This window comes from Copadichromis virginalis, linkage group LG6 (genome assembly GCF_057382275.1).
Source record: "Copadichromis virginalis isolate Kocher_CV1m ecotype Utaka linkage group LG6, C_Virginalis_male_GT1.1, whole genome shotgun sequence".
In the NCBI taxonomy this organism is placed as follows: domain Eukaryota; kingdom Metazoa; phylum Chordata; class Actinopteri; order Cichliformes; family Cichlidae; genus Copadichromis; species Copadichromis virginalis.
Window position 1 is genome coordinate 12,213,483 of NC_140623.1, and position 21,762 is coordinate 12,235,244.

The window sequence follows — 21,762 nt, forward strand, 5'->3', positions numbered from 1 at the left end:
CTATAACCAAAGCTGTGACAGGCATGCCATTGCAACACCCATCAGAGATGTTTTATTGTTAATATGTCACCCGAGATGTGGAGACATATTATTATAACCCACTTAGATATGGGAGGACCATTTTCTGATTCTCCTCGGAGCTATCAGTAACATTCACGTGGTAATTCTTTCACATCGATAAGAAGATACCTGTTTGTCTGCTTTTTCCTGCTTTCTATTCATGCTGGTATACAAGGAAGCTACCTGATGTCATAATCTCAAACAAATGAAACAGCAGAGGCAAACTCTAACTGTGAGTGGGCATAACACAAATAGAGAAGAGTGGACACGCACAGTAAGAAAAACCCTAATTTATTACAATTCTTTATTCTACCATGTAGTCTTTCAACTTGTAAAGTAACAAAACAAAAAACATCACAGCACAAAAATTACACAATGGTGTCACACTCTCTCCTTTAATGCATTTATTGACACTGAGTCATTGCCATAGTCGTAAACATTGGTGGAGTGTTTAAAAGGTGTTGCAGTCGCCCTGATGTACAAATCACATCTGTTGTCAAGCCTTTAAAAAGTTTAACGTTTCCTAAAATGTAATTTAAAAAAAAAAAGCATATATATGCACTTTACAGCTGAGTACATATGTTCCATATACTGAGTGATATATTTTAGCTGAAACACAAGGCACTTACTGGGGCACCTTTGAAATACTGATCAGGATGTGCAAACAGGAATACAAGATCAACACAGATACTGGCCATGTGTGGCCATCGTCAAACACTTCCCCTTCACTGCCTCTGGACAGACTGCTTTTTTTTCTGTTCCTACTTATGCCATGTCTCAACATTTGTTCAAAGCAAATGTGTAATTATTATTGCCATATACACACCTTTGTCTACCCACAAGAATTATTCCTTCAGGCAGGGCTGATCCTGTTTAGACCATTGTCTTGAAACGATTAGTACAACAAACACTAAACTAATATAATCTGCGAGTGAAGGAGCTCTGACCTTCACTTGTGTCAATATGTTTGTTTTTCGTTTTTTTTTTTTTTTTTAGTTCGTTCTTCTTGCGATTAGAAAAATCACATGGTCAACATAGCTTTTTGTTGAAAATAATCTGTCACACGTCATTGTGTTCTAAGTCTGAGTCAAGGTTTTACTGTTAGCTAAAATAAACAGCAGTGGAGATATGAGAGCAACACTGAGCACTTTTCTATGTGCAAATTAGTGCGATAACTGCTGACATTGTCCTGTGTAGCGTGAGACCTCTTGTGATTTAGCATTTTTAAATCAATATTTTTGGGGGTTGGAGGCAAGGCAATTATTCTGTTTGCTTTTGGCTTGGAAATTAAGCAGGTGAGGGGATATACCAGGACTACATATTGCACGTAGCAACTGGTGTACCAAACTGAAACCATAGAAACCTTTACATGATCAGACCGAGTCAAAGATTTTGATTTCAAACTGACTTAAGTACAATCTATAAGAAGACTGCTGTGCAAAATCTTTTCCATAAACACATAATTTCCTCTTCATATGCATAAATATTGTGTAAACAGCTTTGGTCAAATAAAATCAACTGTATCAAGGGTAGCTCTGTATTGTATGTTTTAATATTACATAATTGTGTGTGTTTTGGTGTGTGGACTGTACTTCCTATTGCTCCCCACATCCTTGTTTCCTCACATCTTTATTGTTGAGGAAACAATCTGAGTCGATGGAAGCACTCTGTGGGGGTTGTCGAGCTTAAAAACTACACAAGGCCGGGGTGCCAGCTGTTTTTCCTTAGCAGCTTTGGTAAATTTAATCCACGAGCTTGCCTGTGGAAAAATCCTTTAGGAAATCAAGCTGTAGATGAAATTAAAAAGATGGGTTTATGAAGGCTCAGTTCACCCAGATTACACATATTCCCTAACTTCTGTTATTTAGCTGTGCAGCGATGTGGTTTTGTTTCTCTTTGGAGTAAACATTTCCTAGTGGGTTTATGATCTCAGGCCCCAGTTTCAAGTCTCACCATGATATTAACTTGGTAAACTGTGGTTTAATTTAGAGTAAAACAGACTATGAAGGTGGGTATACGTGATGGCCGGGCAATCACAATGTTTTCCCTGGTCATTACTGTATGAGTCACTATTATATGGACTTACTTTTTGACCTTTGGTTCTCTTACTCATCATCTGGGGTTTTAAAACCAGAGACCAGTTAAAGCAAACAAATTTTAAATGCCCGAGACTTTTTATCAAGCCTACTAATAACTACAAACAGCTATAGTGGTTGAGGAAATTATCCAAACAACATTGCTATCCTTAGGAGTATTTCAACAGGAGAAACTGTTTGCACTGATGATTTAACATTACCCAGATAACAACTAGAGCTATAGAGATACTCAGTAGGTATCTCAGGTCAATGTGAAAAAAAATATATAAAGTGGATCTGCATGCTACGATTAAGGATCTGGCTTTTTTTCTTTTCTTTGCAATATGGATGAACTGACCTTCTCAAAGTTAAGACAGCTAAATGCATGTATGGTGTAAAAAATAACTGTTATGCAGTACAAAAAGGCCCTGCTGAAGTTTTGCTCATTACAAGACCACTGTACTCAAGTCTGTCTTTAGTTATTATTGGTTGGAATGGCTGAACTGTTGCATGGCTCTAACTGTGGAAGGGATTTTTATAACCTTATACACCCACAAAAGCTTTCCACAGTCATATGCACTGCATTATGTTAGTAAAACCAATAAGGTTTCATGCCCAGGTATTAAATACTAGTGTTTTGTCAGGAGCCACCAGCTTCACAGAGATCTACACCTTTGGTTTAACTCCTTAATACAACATAAATGAGGAAGTAAACGTCCTGTTTTAAAGAGCAACAATATATCAACAAAAGGAAGTGATGCAGGCATACACTGAGGGACTGTAGATAGAATTATCTGGATTTTCCATGATATGCCAACATAAAGACATTTCAGTGTATCTTAATGTGGCACCAAGGTATCCAGAGCGAGTCTCACATGTTATGTACTTTTTTAAACTATTACACTTACATTACCAGTGATTTCTGATAGAATGTTAGTATGAGACACGGTGATAATGATGATGGCAGGCTGGAAAAACACAAAGTCAAACTCTCTGGTTCTCTGAGTTGCTGACAGTTCATCTTAACTAACAACAGCTGGTTTGAGGAGTAGCGCCCTTGATGGAACCACCACCCAAGACAAAGCGTCACTTTGTCTCACCCCAACCCCTGCAGAGAGGTTCAGCACTTCCCCGTCCTCTCCTTCCTCTGATTCCTCCCCGTCCTCTGGCTCCCTTCTTACCACCTGCCCCAGACCTCCCAAAGCCCCCAACCCAAACATAGACGCAGCTGAAAGTCCAAAGCGCAACAGTGGGGAGTCTGAAAGGCTGAGCGATCCCATGCTTCCTCCTCCACCCATGGAAAAGAGCGGTGCCCGGTGGTGGCCTAGAGCTCTGGCATGGCAGAAAGCAGAGAGTGGCAAGGACGTCCCAAGGCCCCCAAGAAGGGCTGCAGCAGCCCCAGGGATGATGACAGGAGTCCCGCCTACAGAGGGCTGTTCAGTGGCACTCTGGTGGGTAGGAAGGCCCAGCCCTGTCCCTGACCTACTTGAACTCCCCGGCTCTTGGGCAACAAAGTGCCCATGAGCCTTGATGTGCTTGCGTAGGGAGCTGGGGTCTGTGTAGCGCTTCAGGCAGCCAGCCATCTTGCAGTAGTAAGGCTTGTCCACATAGTGGGTGCGAGTGTGCTTGAAGCGGTCACTAGAGTTGGAGTAGCGCTTGCTGCAGCCTTCATAGGGGCAGATGTAAGGCTTTTCCCCTGAAAGAAAAGAGAAACAAACAAATATGAGTCAGAGACAGAAGGACAAAGGAAGGAGAAATGGAGGGGAAAGAAATGATTTGATTTGAGAACAATGCCAGAGAAGGATGTTGTCAGTTTGTTTCTAACTCTTGAGATTCATGGTGTGTCATTGCTCAACAAGGAAAGGAACAAAGAAGAAAGTGTTATTCCGATGTGACACTTTTTAAAAGAACAAAATAAAATACTGCATAAGAACAAAAGATATAAAATACTTTATTTTTAATGGTCAATGGTCGCCATTGACCATGGTCGCCTTAATGGTCGCCTTTTGTAATAGCCTCACTGGGACGTTCCTTTTTTTTCAAAAGGTTTAATTTGCTCCTTCTTTACATTATTAGAGTAAAGTCTGTCATTTATGACAGAAGTGATAGCAGAGTTGTACGTTTTATTTTTTCAGAAATCACTCAGTCAGAACATGCTATATTATTTAGTCTTAAAATATTTTTGGAATCTTCCCGTGTACCACTAGAGGGAGCCCACGTACCACCAGTGGTATGCATACCACAGTTTGAGAATGACTGGTTCAAGTCATTGCTGGTTTTGATGGGACTGAACTCACCTGTGTGCGAGCGAGTGTGTATCTTCAGGTTCTCCAGACGTGAGAAGCTCTTGTTACAGGTGGGACAATGGTGTGGCTTCTCATTGGTGTGTGTGCGGATATGAATCAGCATTTTATACCTAGAAATCAGAACAAATAAGACACACATTTACAATCAAGATCAAGCCGTTTTTATTTTTTTCAGCATTTTTACCTAGGATGTGGCTGCTGATATTCAAATGTGTCTTATCTTGGAAGCCTGACATATGATGCTTACATTTATTAGTTTCAGATGTAGCCATTCTTGTATTTTGCTTGTTTACATTATTGTATTTGCACAACTCTGTTGCTTGTGAAGCTCGCACACAAGAATTTCACTCACATGTACTGTACCAATGTACCTGCACATGTGATGTGACAATAAAAGTGATTTGATTTTGACATTATATTGAAAAGATCATGACTCGCTCTGATGACCTGTCACACTGGATTCAAAGCTACTATTGCTAGCATGTTTTCATTTCTTTGTTTCTTAAGGCAGCCAACCTTTTTTGCACCACGGACCAGTTTATGTCCAACAATATTTTCACAGACTGGCTTTAATGTGTCGCGGATAAATACAACAAAATAAAATCAGTACTGGTACCAAAAAAAGAAGATTTATTCATGATATACGGGAAAAGACCCAGGGAAACCGAGTTAACAATAAAAATGATAAAAATTAAAACAACGCTAAAAACCAATAAAAACCCTGAGAACCATAAATTTCGCACTCAAGCCTCAACTGTCGCGGCCCAGTACCAAGCGACTCGCAGATGGGTACCGGAAATTACATTGCTTTTAACACCTGTTGCTTAGAGACTGGTATAATTTTTATGAGAAATATGCTTTGTGTCATCCTCATGACAATGGAATAAAGCCACAGAATACCTTGCATTGAAGCCCCTCCCATTTCGAGCACAGCCTTCCCATTGGCAGCAGTATCCAGAATCCTTTTCGGGCTTGACATGGAAGTCGTTGATGTGATCCACCAGGTCCTGCAGTGAATCGAACAGCAGGTGGCACTGAAGGGCAAAAGAGGGAATGAAGCACATGGCTGATAAGAAACCTGATTGTGACCTTTTTAGGAAACTTTCACACAAACAGTTGGTGTTTTTTTCTTCTTATGTCACTCTTTCTTTTTAATTGAAAATGTTTGAACAGTATACCATTAAAAGCAACCTTTGTCAAAGTATCTACAGTTCCACAGTTCAGTACAGTAGGTGCTATTTCCTAAATTTGTAAACTCCGTAACATATTGTATTATTTAAATAGTTTCGTCTTTTACTGTTACTGTCTTGGAGCAACTGTAACCCACACAATTTCCTTAGGGATTAATAAAGCATTCTGATTCTGATTCAAAGGATTAAAGAGAAAATAAGCCTCTGTCTCTAGAATTTTCTGCATTGTCCCAGGATATGGATTTTATATCTGTAAATTTAATGTAAATTAAAAAATAAAATGAAAAAGCAGAATCATCCTAGACAAAACAAACCAATAGGCGATTGTGGCAGAGGTGTGGTCCTTGGCTGGGAGTGCCAGGGAGGTTGGTGGGACATGTGTGTGGTGTTATAGTTAATGAGCTCTCTCTCTTTTCCTGTCTGATTTTTAGTGAAGCCGGAGCAGAGAGTGGGGAGGTGTGTCAGAGTGTGGCTGGAAGCTGCTCGCGTGGGTGCCAAGCCGGGGAAAAACGACAAAGAGACTGTCAGTAGTGTGTGTGATGGCAATAAAAGGAAAATAAACCCATACAGTGTGTCCATTTGTGGTCCTTCTTCACAGCAATAGTATTTTCTATAAATTTGTATATTTTAAACATTTATTTTAAAAAGTTTCTATTGCACTAAAAATCAGGTAGCATGACAGATGTTTTGTCTAATTAAATTAATATAATGTAGGAGTAGGTCGTGGATAATAGGCATTGATTTGTAAATAACTGGACATAAACTTGAGCTTATTATATAATATTATACGAGAGTATCTTTCTAACTAAATAGGCAGCTTGTAATCTTTTGCTTGAGGTTATATCAAGAGATATAAAACGTTCTGGGGTCTACTTGAAGGAAAGGCAGATGCCAAATTTAAAGTGAGGTCAGAGGTCAAATGTGACATGTGTCAAACTATAATAACATGATACAGGCACGCAAGCAAACACTATCAAAAACATAACTTTGGCAGAGTCAACTGCAGTTTAAATGACAGGTAATAAGTATGTGTAAGTATAAAAAGATCATTTCATAGCTCGGATAAAGCCATCATAAAAACATAATGTTATTGATGGGTAACTCTAAATCTTTAAAAGAGTTTTTCCTGTGGATTCACAACAGTCACAAACCCCATGAATGTGTGACACAAGCTTTAAGTGTGCAAGCTGATCATCACAAAAAGTTATTCTTCTTTGCTTCATATTTATGGTTCATCCCATCTTCAAACTTAGTCTTAGTACACAACTATACATTTCTGTGACTTTGATGGCTCTGTGTGCGGTATGAATGTGAGTATTAATGGGTAACTGTGGCTTGGTGTAAGAGAGCTATAAAAAAACAGGTGAAAACACTCTGAGGAACACTGCTGCTGCTAGCAAAAAGGGAGATTCTGGCTATTATTAGCCTGACGTGATGATCTTACTGTATGTAATAAATTTAAGTGTGACGTACTGAAGAGCATGTCCATTAATCATAGCATCTGTTGTTCTGATATATGAGTTACGTTTTGTACAGTTTACCTAATCAAGGTACTTCATTGTTTTTCATTCATTTTTTATACATAATTATTAATCCTTTAGTTCTTAAAACACCAGAATATAATATAGGAAATGGTTGATTTTGACCTTTTAATTCACCCAACTATATTTTTTTAAAAACACAAAGTTTATCTATTTAAAATTATACAAACAGATGAAAAAGTAAATCCCTTTTCACACCAAAATGGTTAATTTGTTATTGCTAGATCACACCGCACACCACACTCATTTTTTTATACTGTAACCTCTGATAGCATTTATCCCCGCTGACCTCTTTTTCTGTAACTCTCAGCTTTATATATTTTGTTTCCAGCGCCACTTAGTGGTCAGAGTAATGTTTGCAGGCTCTTTTTCACCCTCATTGAAGAAACTGCTTGTGCCTGCTATTAAGTGTAGGGTTTGAAGCGCGACACATGATTAATAATATTATCTGCCAAAATAATATGACTCAAGCTTCTGCTAAAATGCATGCAATAAACATATAACTAATATATAAGTATAACTAAACCTACAATATTTAATTACACGTACCTTCATCCAACGACAGGCCAACTGAGCATCCATGGAGGGTTCCGGAGAAACCGGCTTCTCTCTAGTCTGACTGATGAACATGGAAGAGGGAAAGCTGTAGCTTCTTGGTGGACTTCTAACTGGGACATAAAATGGATAGCCCTGTGGTGAAGCACCAGGTTCCACACCTCGGTGAAAAGGTGATTCCTAAAGCAGAGGAGGATAGAGAGAGGTCAGAGCAAGAGAATTTTGTGGCAACAAAGGCAAGATGTTCATTAGCTATTCACAAGAAAAGAAAAATAATTAATTTACTTCACCGTTAACGATGAAGAAAGAAGCTGACCTAACACTAAAGCCTGCCACTTTGAGCTTGATCATTAGAAAGATACAACTATCAGAGGAAATGGAGGAAGGTTGTGAAATAATAATGTACTCCTTCTGATCGTGTTTACTTCAAGTGTGTTAAAGTACGATTTAAGAGCTTTTGCATCCATGACATGTATGTTTATTAAATGGGGATTGAAGGTCTGCATTTGTTTTTTGATTTATAGAATACACTTCAGCAAATCCAGTGATGACAATGAAAAAGGGCTTGATAATGTAAAAATGAGGACTTTCTCTGCTAAATGATAAATCTGGTCCAAGAAGGGAGATTTTGTGCCGTAACTAAAGGAGTTGTGTGTTTGATGTTTTCACCATTAAAGCACAGCTAAAATTTGATTTAGACAGAATCACTGCGTGGCTGTGTGCAGATGCTGCACCGGCAAATTAGATTCACTCCCTGGATCCCTTTTCTATTCAGTCCTGCTGAAGAAAAATGGAGCGCATTCAGCCACGATTAGTCACCGGTGTGAGAATTCTAAGATTGTGGTCATGCCTGTTCAGAAGATTAAGTGATTACATGAATACATACACGTACCTGGAGTGCGTGCTTGTAAAACATTTTTATTATTCTTTTTATTCTTGCAATCGTCTTTAAAATGAGTGCAACACACATGTGTTTGTAATGAACCCCGCTCAGGTTAGGGGAATGTGACATTCCTGGGTTTTTCAAAAGCTGGACAAACATTAAAGGAACTGTTTTAGAAACATGCTCACATGCGTTCATGCTGAGAGACAGATGTGACTCACATGTGTACTGTGAAGGTAACACTACAGCCAGCAGCCAGTTAGCTTGTAAAATATTCATTTGTGAGCTGTACAGGTGCTAGTAGTCCCAAAAACCGCTGTTCTATTAATGTCCTCTTGGGTTCCGCTCCCATTTGTAAAATGCCAAAATCCAGCTGTAACAACTACATCTCTGTACAAAAAAAATTATATTCACATTCACAACAGCTTCATAGTTGGTGATCTTTTTTTTATATCTCATCCATTTTGATACTTTTAAGACATCAATTCAGGGGCATGTGCATTTTAATCCGACCAGTGTGCTGACACAGGGAAATGATTACCATTTCCTAGGCCTCACTTCTGCTTATCTGAGATCTTAAACAATCACATGACCTTCTATGAGTAAGCATTTTGTCAACAGTGGAAAGAAAAATCTCCCTTTTAACAGGAAGAAACCTTCAGCAGAACCAAGCTCAGGGAGGAGCGAACATCTGCTGCGACTGGTTGGAGTGAGCAAAATAGCACAGGACAAAAGACGTGATGTGAAAGGGAGCCAGAGATTAATAACAACTGTGATTCAATGCAGAGAGGTCTATGAACATAGTGAGTGAGAAAGGTGGTTGAAGAAGAAATACTCAGTGCATCATGCAAATCCCCCAGCAGTCTACACCTATTACAGCATAACCAAGAGAGGATTCAGGGTCACCTGATCCAGCCCTAACTATATGCTAAGGACAGTTTTAAGCTTAATCTTAAAAGTAGAGATAGTGTCTGTTTCCCGAAGCCAAACTGGAAGCTGGTGCCATAGAAGAGGGGCCTGAAAACTGAAGGCTCTGCCTCCCATTCTACTTTTAAATAATCTAGGAACAACAAGTAGGCCTGCAGTGCGAGAGTGAAGTGCTCTAATACGGTGATACTACAAGGTCATTAAGATAAGATGGGGCCTGATTATTTTAGACCTTGTATGTGAAGAGCAGGATTTTTGATATCTCAAATCAAGATCAACAAGGTCAACAAAATTCGAAGCAGAGGTTTGGCAATACAAATGTGCAACATAGAAGATGTCATTTTTTTCTCCCGTTAATTTTTAAACAAACTAAAACGCTATCCACACAATCCTAGCAACCGCTATCTAGACTCGCAAATTGACATGTAGTTTTTGACAACAATCATTTTTCAAGCTTGATACACTGCTCACAAATTGCTGTTATAAAAATGGGTCTTAATACAAGGTATTGATTCGGTCTGATGCTTTGCATGCTAAGTATACTGCACCCAGCCACTCAATTCAAATCTTTTTAATCCCCATGTCCTCTCTGGAATGTCACAAGAGATTGAAGTCATTACCAAGTCAACTGATGAAACAAGCAAAACACAACTTTCGTGTTTGCACACTAATTGCAAAGTGCAGCAACGCAAGGAGCGGTAGCATTAGTGCACTCCAGCAAACACATGGACTCACCCGAGAGAAGAGGTGTGGCTGAGGGCTGCTGCTGCTCTGAGGGGACTCCATGGGAGAGGATGGAGAGAGGGAGGATGGCGAGGAAGGGGATGGGGAGAGAGAAGAGGCATGGCGCAAGGAGGGGGACAGGCTGAGGTCCATGGCTGGAGGGGTGAAGCAGGACCCAGGTCGTTCTTGAGAGGAAGACAGGGAATCTAGATTAGAGATTAGAGATAAAGCAGGATCCTTATTACACCCATCGCAGTATCATGATTCATTGATTTCTTGCTTTGCTGAGGTTCATTTCACAAAATGTCCCTGTAATTTTACCAACGCGTTATTGTTTGCAGGTAATGCCACGGTCTTAGCAACACCCCTGCTCACTCTTTTTAAATATGTTTCAAAATATTTTAAATATACCTTTTCAATTTCATTGAGGCATGTAGAACATTTCTATAATCCTCTGACTTATTTTGTTCTTTCTTCTTAGATTTTATAACAATCACAATAAAAGTAATAAATAAATCATGAGGCACTTTTCAAAACACGAAGAAAGTCGCATAAAAAATTGCACAAAGCGACTCCCAGGCCATTTCATTTTGTTATTATCGCAGCTATCTGAAACAATCACACAGAACTCATTAATGTAAGTGCATGGTGCTTCATCCATACTGGACACACAATAGCTACTAGCCCTTTGTTTGTCATCAGTAGTTAAAGCAAGCCATTTATCAGTTTGAAGGTTGGTGGATCAATTCCCAGTCTAGCCCAGACTGCGTGTGAAGTCATCATTGGGCAGGATACTGAAACTCAAGTTGCCCCCAATCCATCCTTCAGAGTCTGAGTGTATGTGCAAATGTTAGACAAGGCACTTGGGTATGGATGTGTGCATGACTGGGTGAATGAGACTTTTAATAACAAGAGCTTCCATAAACATGGAAGGGAGGACCTTGGCATTGTTCATTAGTTCAGTCACGGCATCCATTGTGAATGATGGATTAGGTCCTCTTTATATGGTGATATATGGACTATTTATTATTATTTATATGGGCTTAAGTTTTTCCTTGTGTGAAGCTCAAAATCTCTTCTCTCTGTCCCAGGTTCACCACTCACCCCAGCTTCAGCCGTCTGCCTGCACCCTCTACTCTCAGCCCGTCCTACCTGCCTAGCTCTCCAGAAACCTTCCTAAGACTATATTTGCAAACCAACCAACTAAATTTGTTGTAATCTCAGTTTCTATTTTCTGCCCATGGGTCCTTTAATCAATAGCAACAGCAGTGTTTCTGTGTTAAACAGAGACGGAAGCACACAATGCAGTAATACCTAGCACAAAAGCTGACACAAGAATGAAGACACAAAGTCCATTGTGTTTGTGAATGTCACAGAGGTGCTGTATTTTTTTTAGGTCACTTCATATCAGTGTCACACTCCTCTTGTTATGAGCTGCACTGACAAAAATGGGGACAATCTTCTCGAGGACACAAATGAGCTACTGTTCACTGGGTTTGCAATAATAGGTTACCAGGAAAGTGAGGACAGAGAATCAACCTATTACGCTATTGCATTACCACAGTGATAAACTTAATTACTGCGCCATGACAATATCAAAGTCATGTCATGTGTGTATTTAGGAGAGTAGAAATGATGGAGAATTTATTTCGGTGATGCTAAAACTGCCAGATGTTTACCAGGTTAACTCGTACCTGGAGAAGAAGGAGGCGATGGAAAAGTTGTGCACTGTAGCCGCAGTCGTTTGATGCTGATGTGGGCACAAATAGAGGACGGGCAGCTCCTCTTTCCCAGTATCCCTGGACCGTCTGTGCGACCTGAGGGAAGCTTCAAGTCCAGTGGCTCATCCACAGACAACATGGCCGCCGATTATTGTTGCCCACCTAGCAACAGACAAACAAGTTAACAAACAAAGTGTCTTTATTTCAGTAAAGAGCAATGAAAGCAAATTTATTATTAGGACTTGCTTACTAATGTGTTTTTTTTAATAACCTCCTGGAATAAATCTATACATTTCTTTTCCCTTTTCTCTCTCTCACACTCAGGGATACTGAGTCTGTTGTGGGTGCTAACCACAACTCCCCACACTCTGAAATGACTCTGACTCATCTGGGAAAGAAATACCTGGGACCCACAAATCAAAACAATCTCATTTACACGCAGGGAGACATTTCTTTCACACCACCGCGCTAACGGACGACTATATAACAGGTTATTAAACAAAAAAATAATTTTGCACATCTTACAGCTACAGATGAGTTAAAAGATACGATTAATTCAATGAATTCACTCAATAAAGTGAGTTGTATGACTAAAATCATCCGTTTTTCTTGATCCAGGTTCTTAGGCTCTCGAGATTCAACATTCACACAAATAGTACAGAGTTACACATCTTTCTTCATGGGATATCCGCTGGTGTATCATCAGCTATCATTCCCCTCTTAGAATTTGGATAACAATATTCCTCTCTTTAGTAGTAGAGCATCCACATTTAGACTTCCAGATGCAATGAGAAATAATTCTGCAATAATCCCAAAAAAATTCTAAAATGACAGTCACAAAACTGTTACAAAAAGCTACTTAATATCCCACAAACTGAAGTAATAGTAACAGTTAGTCTAGATGACACTTCACTAAATTGTGAATACTTGTTAATTAACATACTACCTACAAATGTTAGTTGTTCTAGGTCATGTATTCTGTAATAAGGCAATTTGAAAATAGCAGGGCTTAGTTCTTTCGTTGTCAATTTTCGTTGTAGCTCAGTTCCCGGGGGGAAATCATAATGATGTGGGCCTGTTACTTTGATCCTCTGCATTTCTGTGGTGAACACTCGAGGGCCTAAACTAGACTTTTCAGTAGTTTTCCACTTCTGATGGTATGATACTCTGGGTGAAGCATGCGACAAAAGTTATCCCAGCCAACGACTAAACTCATGGGTTCTTGTTAGACTAAATGACTCAAGACGCAGATATGTGCTGCAAAGAAAAAAAAATCTCCCAGCAGAAAACCAAAGAGGGGAAATTCTTGGACCAAACCCGCAGTGAAATGCTTGACAGCTGCCGGGAAAGTCAACGCAATACACGACATTTTTGCACCTGAGAATTCCACAGCTGTTATTCACTCCGTGTCAGTGGGAGTGTGTACGCGATGTCAAAAAAAGCTCATCTAATGTTGAATTACATTTGGTATTATATATAGGGTGGGCCATTTATATGGATACACCGTAATAACATGGGAATGGTTGGTGATATTAAAGTGCTGTTTGTGGCACATTAGTATATGTGAGGGGGCAAACTCCTCAACATGGGTGGTGACCATGGTGGCCATTTAGAAGTCGGCCATCTTGGATACAACTTTTGTTTTTTCAATAGGAAGAGGGCCATGTGACACATCAAACGTATTGGTAATGTCACAAGAAAAACAATGGTGTGCTTGGTTTCAACGTAACTTTATTCTTTCATGAGTTCATGAGGTTTATCTACTCTATGTTATACATACATAACTATAACATAGATATACACTCAACAGTCATAGCATTATGACCACCTGCCTAATATTGTGCTGGTCCCCTTTTGCTCCAAACATCGAGTCATGGACTCCACTAGACCTCTGAAGGTGTGCTGTGGTATGTGACACCAAGATGTTAGCAACATATACTTTAAGTCCTGTAAATTGCAAGGTGGGGCCTCCACGGCTCAGACTTGTTCGTCCAGCACATCCCAATGATGCTTGATTTAATTGAGATCTGGGGAATTTGGAGGCCAAGTCAAAACCTTAGACTCATCGTTGTGCTCCTAAAATCATTCCTGAACTATCTTTGCTCCAGCATTATCCTGCTGAAAGAGGCCACAGTCATCAGGGAATACCATTTCCATGAAAGCGTGTACATGGTCTGTAATGGTTAAGTAGGTGGTACGTGTCAACATAACATCTACATGGATGGTTGGACCCGAGGTTTACCAGCAACATTGCTCGTAGCAACACACTGCCTCCACCAGCTTGCCTTCTTTCCATAGTGCATCATGTTGCCAGGTGTTTCCTCATTCAAAACTTTGATATATATGTTGCTAATTGCAAGTTTACTTTAAAGAAAAGAAAAGAAAAAAGACCGAACCAGGCTTAACTGTTAGCCCTTGCGTTTAATTGCAACCCTAGCATACAGACAAGACAATGGTAAAATAAAAATATTTCCCCATCCTACAAAAAAGACAGTTTGAAAACATTTCTACTTTGCAGAGTTCACTTAAAATCTTACACCCACAGTGCAGAAATGTTTGCAGGTATCCGTTTCAAAGACAACAGTATTTAAACTGCATTTAGTCAGTGTTTGCCTCCAGTGGAACTCCTAACTGGCGCCAGACGTGGGTTGTAAGTGCATTTTGTGACACAACTGCAAAAGCTCCACAGTGTGTCTCACCATATGACTCTTTAATGATAGCTGGCAGCAAGAGCATTCTTAATTTACTTTCACCGGCTGGATTAAACCTTCCAGCTACATGTACACCTCCTTAACTTCTAAACTTGCTGTCGCCGCAAATTCTTCCACAATCACCGACACAATCCCCCGACATAATATAAGGCAGAGGCTAAACCACAATGAAGTCAGTGTTTAGGTCCTCCTGTCGGCTTGCCAGCTACCTCACCACACTAAGTTTCACATTCCACAGCAACCTTGTTGACTTCTCTCTCTCACACGCACACAGCTATTTGGAGGTACTGTAACAGCACGCACACTCAGGACCATATGTCACACCAGTAGACATGTGTATGGCTCATAACCACACATGAGCCCCCAACCTCCCAACGGGTCCACCCCCTTTTTTCCCCTCAGTGACCTGCATTTGGGCAGCACGCCCAGATCCACTTATGGATCCTCCACTGCCTACAAAAACACATAGTTTGACTATTTGCAGACTTACAGTCAAGCATATGTACATACTTGTGCACTAGTGCATGCACTCACTGTCCTATACAGTATAGTACATACTGGTATGGTCTTTGTATGGTCTTTCCATACTGTCCCTCACTGAAAGATGGCACCACTCTACACAGCAGAATCTCCAGTGTTAAATTAACACTGGAGAGTGTCTATATGGGTCCACACCTCTGAGTGTTAAATTAACACTTTTGACGGCGTTATATGTTTAAAAGTAACCTAGTCAGTTTTGAAGATTAACAAAGACTAACACTGAGCAGTGCTGATTTTCTAACACTGGAAAATAACTCAAAATGTTAGAAATATTCCAGTGTTAGAACATCAGCACTGCTCAGTGTTAGTCTTTGTTAATCTTCAAAACTGACTAGGTTACTTTTAAACATATAACGCCGTCAAAAGTGTTAATTTAACACTCAACAGTGTTGTATTTAACACTCAGAGGTGTGGACCCATATAGACACTCTCCAGTGTTAATTTAACACTGGAGATTTTGCTGTGTACCTCAAACCTTCAACAACAAAGTTATGCTTAAAACCAACCTACATTAAACCCATTTGTTTGAAATCCAAAACACCTCATAAGTCAGGAGCGTCCTCACACAGTGGTTAGATATGCCTGTCAGAACCCCATAATTCTTACAAGGGAGGCAAGCTGACAAACACGCATACACACAAAGTGCATTGCTTACACATTTTTGCATGGAAATACGTACTGGTTTACACTCAGACTGGATTGCTGATGCTGTGTGTATTCTCAGCACACAAATCGTTATTAGACTCATCCAAATCCCACTTTGACTGTTCGATTTTTTGACGCTATTATATATGAAGCAAAGCAGACACACACATATGCTCACACAGTTTATCCCCTCCCCTCAGGTGTAACACACCCACACATGAGAGTTTGTCCTCCTCTCACAGGAAACATTTGCTTCCACGGTGCCCCGATGTGGCCTCTCCCTCTCTCTTATTTTTTTATTTTTCCTCCCCTGTCTCTCTCTCTCGTGCGCTCGCTTTACTTCCCTCCCTCTCACTCCTTCCTGCGGTTTTCCTCTCCCAGTCCTCCAGCGGAGCATACCTCTCCTGTTCTCTGTACCTCCCACTCCTTTTTCTTTTCTCCTACTTTTTCTTCTCCAGTGCATTTTTGAGCTCCCTTCTTTTATTTCTCCCCACTTTCACGACTTGTTTTTATTCCTGTTCTGTCCTTCAAATCGAACAAGATACAATGACATGAAATGACAGTGTTAATAACTGAGAAGATAGACTGTAAAGCTTTGGATCAGGCATGGACTTCACAGTCTTGAAGTAAAAACCTTTTTCAGTGTAGGTATTCAATGATTGTTTTTTTTATGTTTTACTCTAGACCTATGCTTGTTCCACGTGTGAAAAACTAGCTGTCAGGATGAGGAGGAATCAGGTTCAACAAGGCAGCAGACAGAGAAAGAGATTTAAGCCAGTCCATCACTCCAGGAACAACGTCAGGCCTGATTTCTAAGGTTTATATATTCTTTGATCTTCCACTCAGTGTCCTTATAAGGTATTATGCAAGACCGCCGCAACAGTGAGGATGATAGGAGGCTTTGTTTTTGTGACGTGGAGGCATACAGAGACAAAAAGAAAAGAGGCCGAGGTGCCCTCATGAGAAATGAAATTGGACACCTGTTTGAACAGCAGTGGACAAAAAAACTAAACAACTGGTTTGCATTAGGGAGAAAAAAAGGGTTTCTAAGGACATAGAAAGGTTGTTGAGAAGCATGGAGGAAGCAGCGGGGGGTTCCTCTTACCACACACTCTGTGGTGAGTTGGAGGTAAACAAGTTCTTGGAGGCAAGTTTGTTTTTCTTTTAAAGAAAGAGGACAAACACGAGTTTTTCTTTTCTCATTGAAGTCCAAGTGTTGCACAATATGTTTTTTGAGGGCCGGAGAAACTGTGCAGATCATCCAAAACACTAATGACTATATCACATTTCAAACTCCAGTCACAAAAACAAAACCACCTCCGCTGCAATCAAGCGGCTTTTTTTTCTTTTCACCGCCACGGCAGCAAAAAGGAAATTTACTGTCAGTGTTCACAACTTGAGAATGAGTTGCGCTGTTGTTTTATATGATGTCAACTCTGATTCACGGCGCGCGCTCTGTGCCAGCATTCACGAGGGTGAACTTCCCTCAGGAGAGAGAAAAACGGCAACAGTGCGGGGAGACTGAGAGCGAGTGGGCGATGAAAAATGGCAAGGAGAAAACAGAAACTGTGGGAGTCAGACATGGGCTCCCACCCTTTCCTCCCCTCACACTTTTCCCATTATTTGTCTCGGCATGTCTCGGCCTTCCCTCTCTCTCTCTCTCTTGCATCTCGGCAGCACAAAGTGATGCAACTGTACCGAGCAAGTCTGCAATAGCTACCAGTAGAGCCTGCAGTGTCTCTCATACTGACACTGGCGTCTACACCACTTATGAAGGGAGTGGTGGCGACTGTCAGGGGGAGGGGGAGCGGGGGGTGGGCGGGTGTAACTTCTGGAATCAGCGACTGTCTTTTTTTCACTTGAAACATACCACAAATCTCACATCTCTATACGTCAATAAGCTTACTTCTGACTCTTGCTGTCTATAGGGAGACTTTTGAAAGGCATGAAGTAGCTGCTCACTTTACCAAAAAATTTGTTCCAAAAGGGCTGAGCTGCTAAGTGTCATGACAAGAAGTGCACATTAGAAAACCCAACTTTAAAAGTTGAACAGTGCTGTTTATTCAAGCTCAGATTCACTCACACAAACAATGCTTTTCCTATTAATTCCTTGAATTAAAGCCCCAGTCAGCCCAAGAGACAGATCAGAAACTCCATGGCAACCGCCAGCTGCTAGAGGAAAATATATATTCCCCAACCAGATGGTGAGGGGTTGCTAGAGGTTTCTGACTGACCATAGGTGAACTTGATCGCTAAAGGCCCAGTGACGGAGCCTTAGAGACTAGTCCAAGTCCCCTGCCAAACACAGGTTATTACAGAAAACTGGGTATTCCCCAACAGGTTGGCGAGTGGGTGCTGGAGGATGCTGGTCATCAGTAGCTGAAAATGGTTAGTAGCCATTGAAAACAGGCATCATTTTGACTGCTTGGTTAGCGAGCGCTTGCAACATCATGGATCACAAGGAGGATTGTTGGTGTAACACCTACTTTGCAACTACTCACCAATGAATGGGGAATGCATATTTTTTCTCCAACCAACCAAAGATTTCCAGGAGAGGTCGCTGACCAGTCTGTAGGCCTATATGACTAGGTCCTAGGGTTTGTTTTTACATTCAACAACTTCAATAATCAGGGAGTCAACTTCATTGGAAGCTGCAGTGTTGCACACTTGATACTGTCTGAAATGCCACCAGCAATGATCCTCCAGTGCTTCTAGTAAACTGTTATTGCTAATACAAATTGTATTTAGAAATCTGTTCCTTAGGGTATTTTCACACCTGCTGGTGTTTAGTCCGCTTAAATCAAACTCGGGTTTGTTTCCTCCCTCGGTGCAGTTCATTTGTGCAGGTGTGAACATGGTAATCACACTCAGGTGAGGAGCGAAAGCAAGACCCTAATTAACTCCAGAGTGGTTCATTTATAGTGTGAACGTGAGCCGACCACAATCTGAACCAACTACCAGGTGTACATTACAAGTTTGAACTAAAAACCACCTTGGATTGCTTTTCTGGGATGTGCCAAGGTACAATTAAGGTACAATTAAGGTACAATCAGTGGTTTACTTTTGTTGCTCCCACCCCAGACACATCTGGACAAGAAGCGAGCTGAACGTTTTTTCGTGGTTTGTAGTGATGCATTTAGTTTTGCTTGGAGTTCATTTTGATTTTTCTCTGTGTGAAAAGAAATCAAATCTACAAAACAAAAGAGCTACAAGGTTACTGTGGCGGGGCGGGGCTTGCAGTGCTGTGCAGGGAAGGCAGACGCACCTGCACAGCGAACGTGAACGTGCACCCAGGTCTGCTGTGGGTTTGTTACAGTTACAAATTAATCAACTTATACGGACCAGACTAAACAATCTATAGGTGTGAAAACACCCTTAGTAGTGACCTCAGCTGTCACAAGTAATAACAGTTATTAACCTGTTACAAAAACATCTTCCATGTCTACTAAATTTACAGACTTTTAACATAATTCTTCACCATATGTATTGTGTTAAAATCAACCATATGGTTGTCAGCAATGCCCTTTAAAAAAAAACCTCTGTTATATACACTAGGTAGCATAACAATGAATGAACCAAACCTGCTTTATCATACTTTCAAAGTAGATGAAAGGATGAAAGGACTTGATCTTTAAACAAAATGTTTACTTTGTATAAAGAGCAAGGGAGCAGAGAGTCATTTTGTCATAGAACCAAAATTCTTAATGCACCTGAAGGAGTCGCCCCCTGCTAACCATTAGAAAGTGTGCAGGTTCAAGGCACTTTTTCACTGACATGTACTTTTCTGACCATAAAGTACACGACACGCATCTTTTGTAGAAAGTACAATAGTGGTGTAGCTAACACTAATGGAAGCATTTTTTATTCGATTGCAAGTTAATTATTCATTTGTGTCAGATGCCAAATACACAATAGTTTTTGCTTTTTTATATTTAAATCCCAAACAGACTCCAGTACAGCTATGACCAAAGAGTCACATTTGCTTTAAAATAAACAAAGTGGAACAAGCTCGATCAACAGGTTCTTAAACAGCATCCAGAATGCTGAAAATCACATTTAGGGACATTAGGCAGTGAAATATGTGTGTTTATTGCAAAAATATGGGATACCTGTTTTTTATCATATATAAAAAAATTGCTGAACATTTTGGAAGATAGGCCCTGGGAGGAAAATGCTGGAGAGTTATTTAAGACTCCCCCACTTAGAGCATATGGGGTGGGTGGGCGTTAATCAGATAGGAGCTTTATAAATGGAAAGATCAGTTGAGGAAGAGCTGTAATAAAAGATAAACCCCCCTCGTTACAGTTTATCCCTTCATAACTCAAAGATGAACATAACCATGTATAGTAAACTTCATGCTGGTGGAAGTTAAGAGCATATTTGTACTAACTGAACGGTTCTTACTCCTTAGTTAAAGAGGGTCTGTTTTTCTTCTCTAATTCTTCAGTGTTAAGAATTTTGTCAAATCTAACTCTTTTCAAGAAACACTCTGAAACCACTCCTTTGTGTTTACATTAATGAAATGGGTCAAATGAATGCAAGAAAAAGGGGTGATTTGATTTCACTTTAACCATATCAAACCAAATCACTCCAGAGCTTTTCACTCCCTTTGTACACTCGTACTCCTCCCTGACCAACCAAATGGTTTATTAAACCAACAGTTCATTCTTCGCTCAACACCAAGCAGCAAGCAGACAAAGGAAGTAGCTAACTGATGAACATTTAATCAGCCAATTAGCTCTGAAAGAACCATTATTCTGAGAAGAATGAATATTGGATTTAAATGAATAAGTTAACAGACACTTCACCTCTACCTGCAGCTTAAAGAATAGCCTGTGTTGCTCAGCTTTATAAAGTAGGCCCACACTGGTATAGTACGTCTGTTTTGTGTTTTGAGATTGTTTTGCTCATTGCAAGTGTAAGAAACAGAAATTGCTCACTGTTTACTTACTTTTTACGTCTGTTTCATCAGATATCTGAAATGTGCAGCAGTTGCACTGATGCAGAGTTTAATATGTTTTGTGTATTAGTTTAGAAAAGTGAATCACTATAATAGATGGCTATGGTTTATGTATTATCTGTCCTTATGAAAAGTTTCTGTCAGTGGTAAATGTAGGGACAAATTATTGGCCTGTTGACAAAAAGCTGAGGGTTTCATCCCCATATGGTTTAAATCAGAGTATAAAATTTTCTATTCTTCCGTACGTAAACTCTGAACACAACAGAATACGCATAACCATAACACCATAGCAGTAATACAGCTTATAAAAACCACTTATAGAAAATCATACAGACAGAGCACTCATTCACACTGCATGTTAAAACATATGCATGGCCTAAAAGAATCAAAAACATTGGGGGAGATGAATGGCTTAGTTAACTCAGAACATGCTCATCACTGCCAGTAATTAAACCACATGAGGGCAAAGTGAGCATGTTTCACTTATTAAATCATTGTTTGTATCTACCTGTCTGACTCAGCCCATGCCTTATGTTGTAAAAACGAATTCATAATTATTTGTAATTAATTAGTTAGTAATTAGCACAGACACAGCGCCCCAAGCATGCACTTTATGACAAATAGATGCTAGTCAAATTTTTTATAGCAGCAACATCTTTCCAAAAGATATGTTGATCTCACGGTGGTTTTGGTTTAATTATACTTGGTTTTGGACATGAACACAAATGCCACAAAGAGGCATTCTTGTTACACTTCACTGAAGTCCAGCTAAAGGGTCGATGCATAGCTGGCATGCTGTACTCTGTTTTTTTCTGAGTCTGCGCAGGCACAAAAACTGGCATGTGAACTTCTGCATCGATGTTCACATGCACTCTCTGATGATAAATGCTCACATTCATGGAATCAATAAAACACCTCCAATGAG

General features: G+C 40.1%; 1 protein-coding gene across 2 annotated transcripts in view; it reads right to left on the reverse strand.

Annotated features, from left to right (window-relative positions):
- Window positions 1-334: 334 nt before the first annotated feature.
- Window positions 335-21,762, reverse strand: part of LOC146707362 (zinc finger protein GLIS2-like) — a 30,788-nt gene continuing 9,360 nt past the window's right edge. Inside the window, exons 2-7 of one of the 2 annotated variants that reach the window (XM_085458671.1) lie at window positions 11,955-12,143; window positions 10,273-10,445; window positions 7,722-7,907; window positions 5,342-5,475; window positions 4,433-4,551; window positions 335-3,831 (exon numbers count right to left, since the gene is read on the reverse strand). In XM_085458671.1, the coding sequence (XP_085314797.1) occupies window positions 3,158-3,831; window positions 4,433-4,551; window positions 5,342-5,475; window positions 7,722-7,907; window positions 10,273-10,445; window positions 11,955-12,120 (1,452 nt within the window). In that variant the 5' untranslated portion in view covers window positions 12,121-12,143 and the 3' untranslated portion in view covers window positions 335-3,157. Of the gene's footprint in view, window positions 3,832-4,432; window positions 4,552-5,341; window positions 5,476-7,721; window positions 7,908-10,272; window positions 10,467-11,954; window positions 12,144-21,762 lie in introns of both variants that reach the window. The other variant, XM_085458670.1, reaches the window with a different exon arrangement.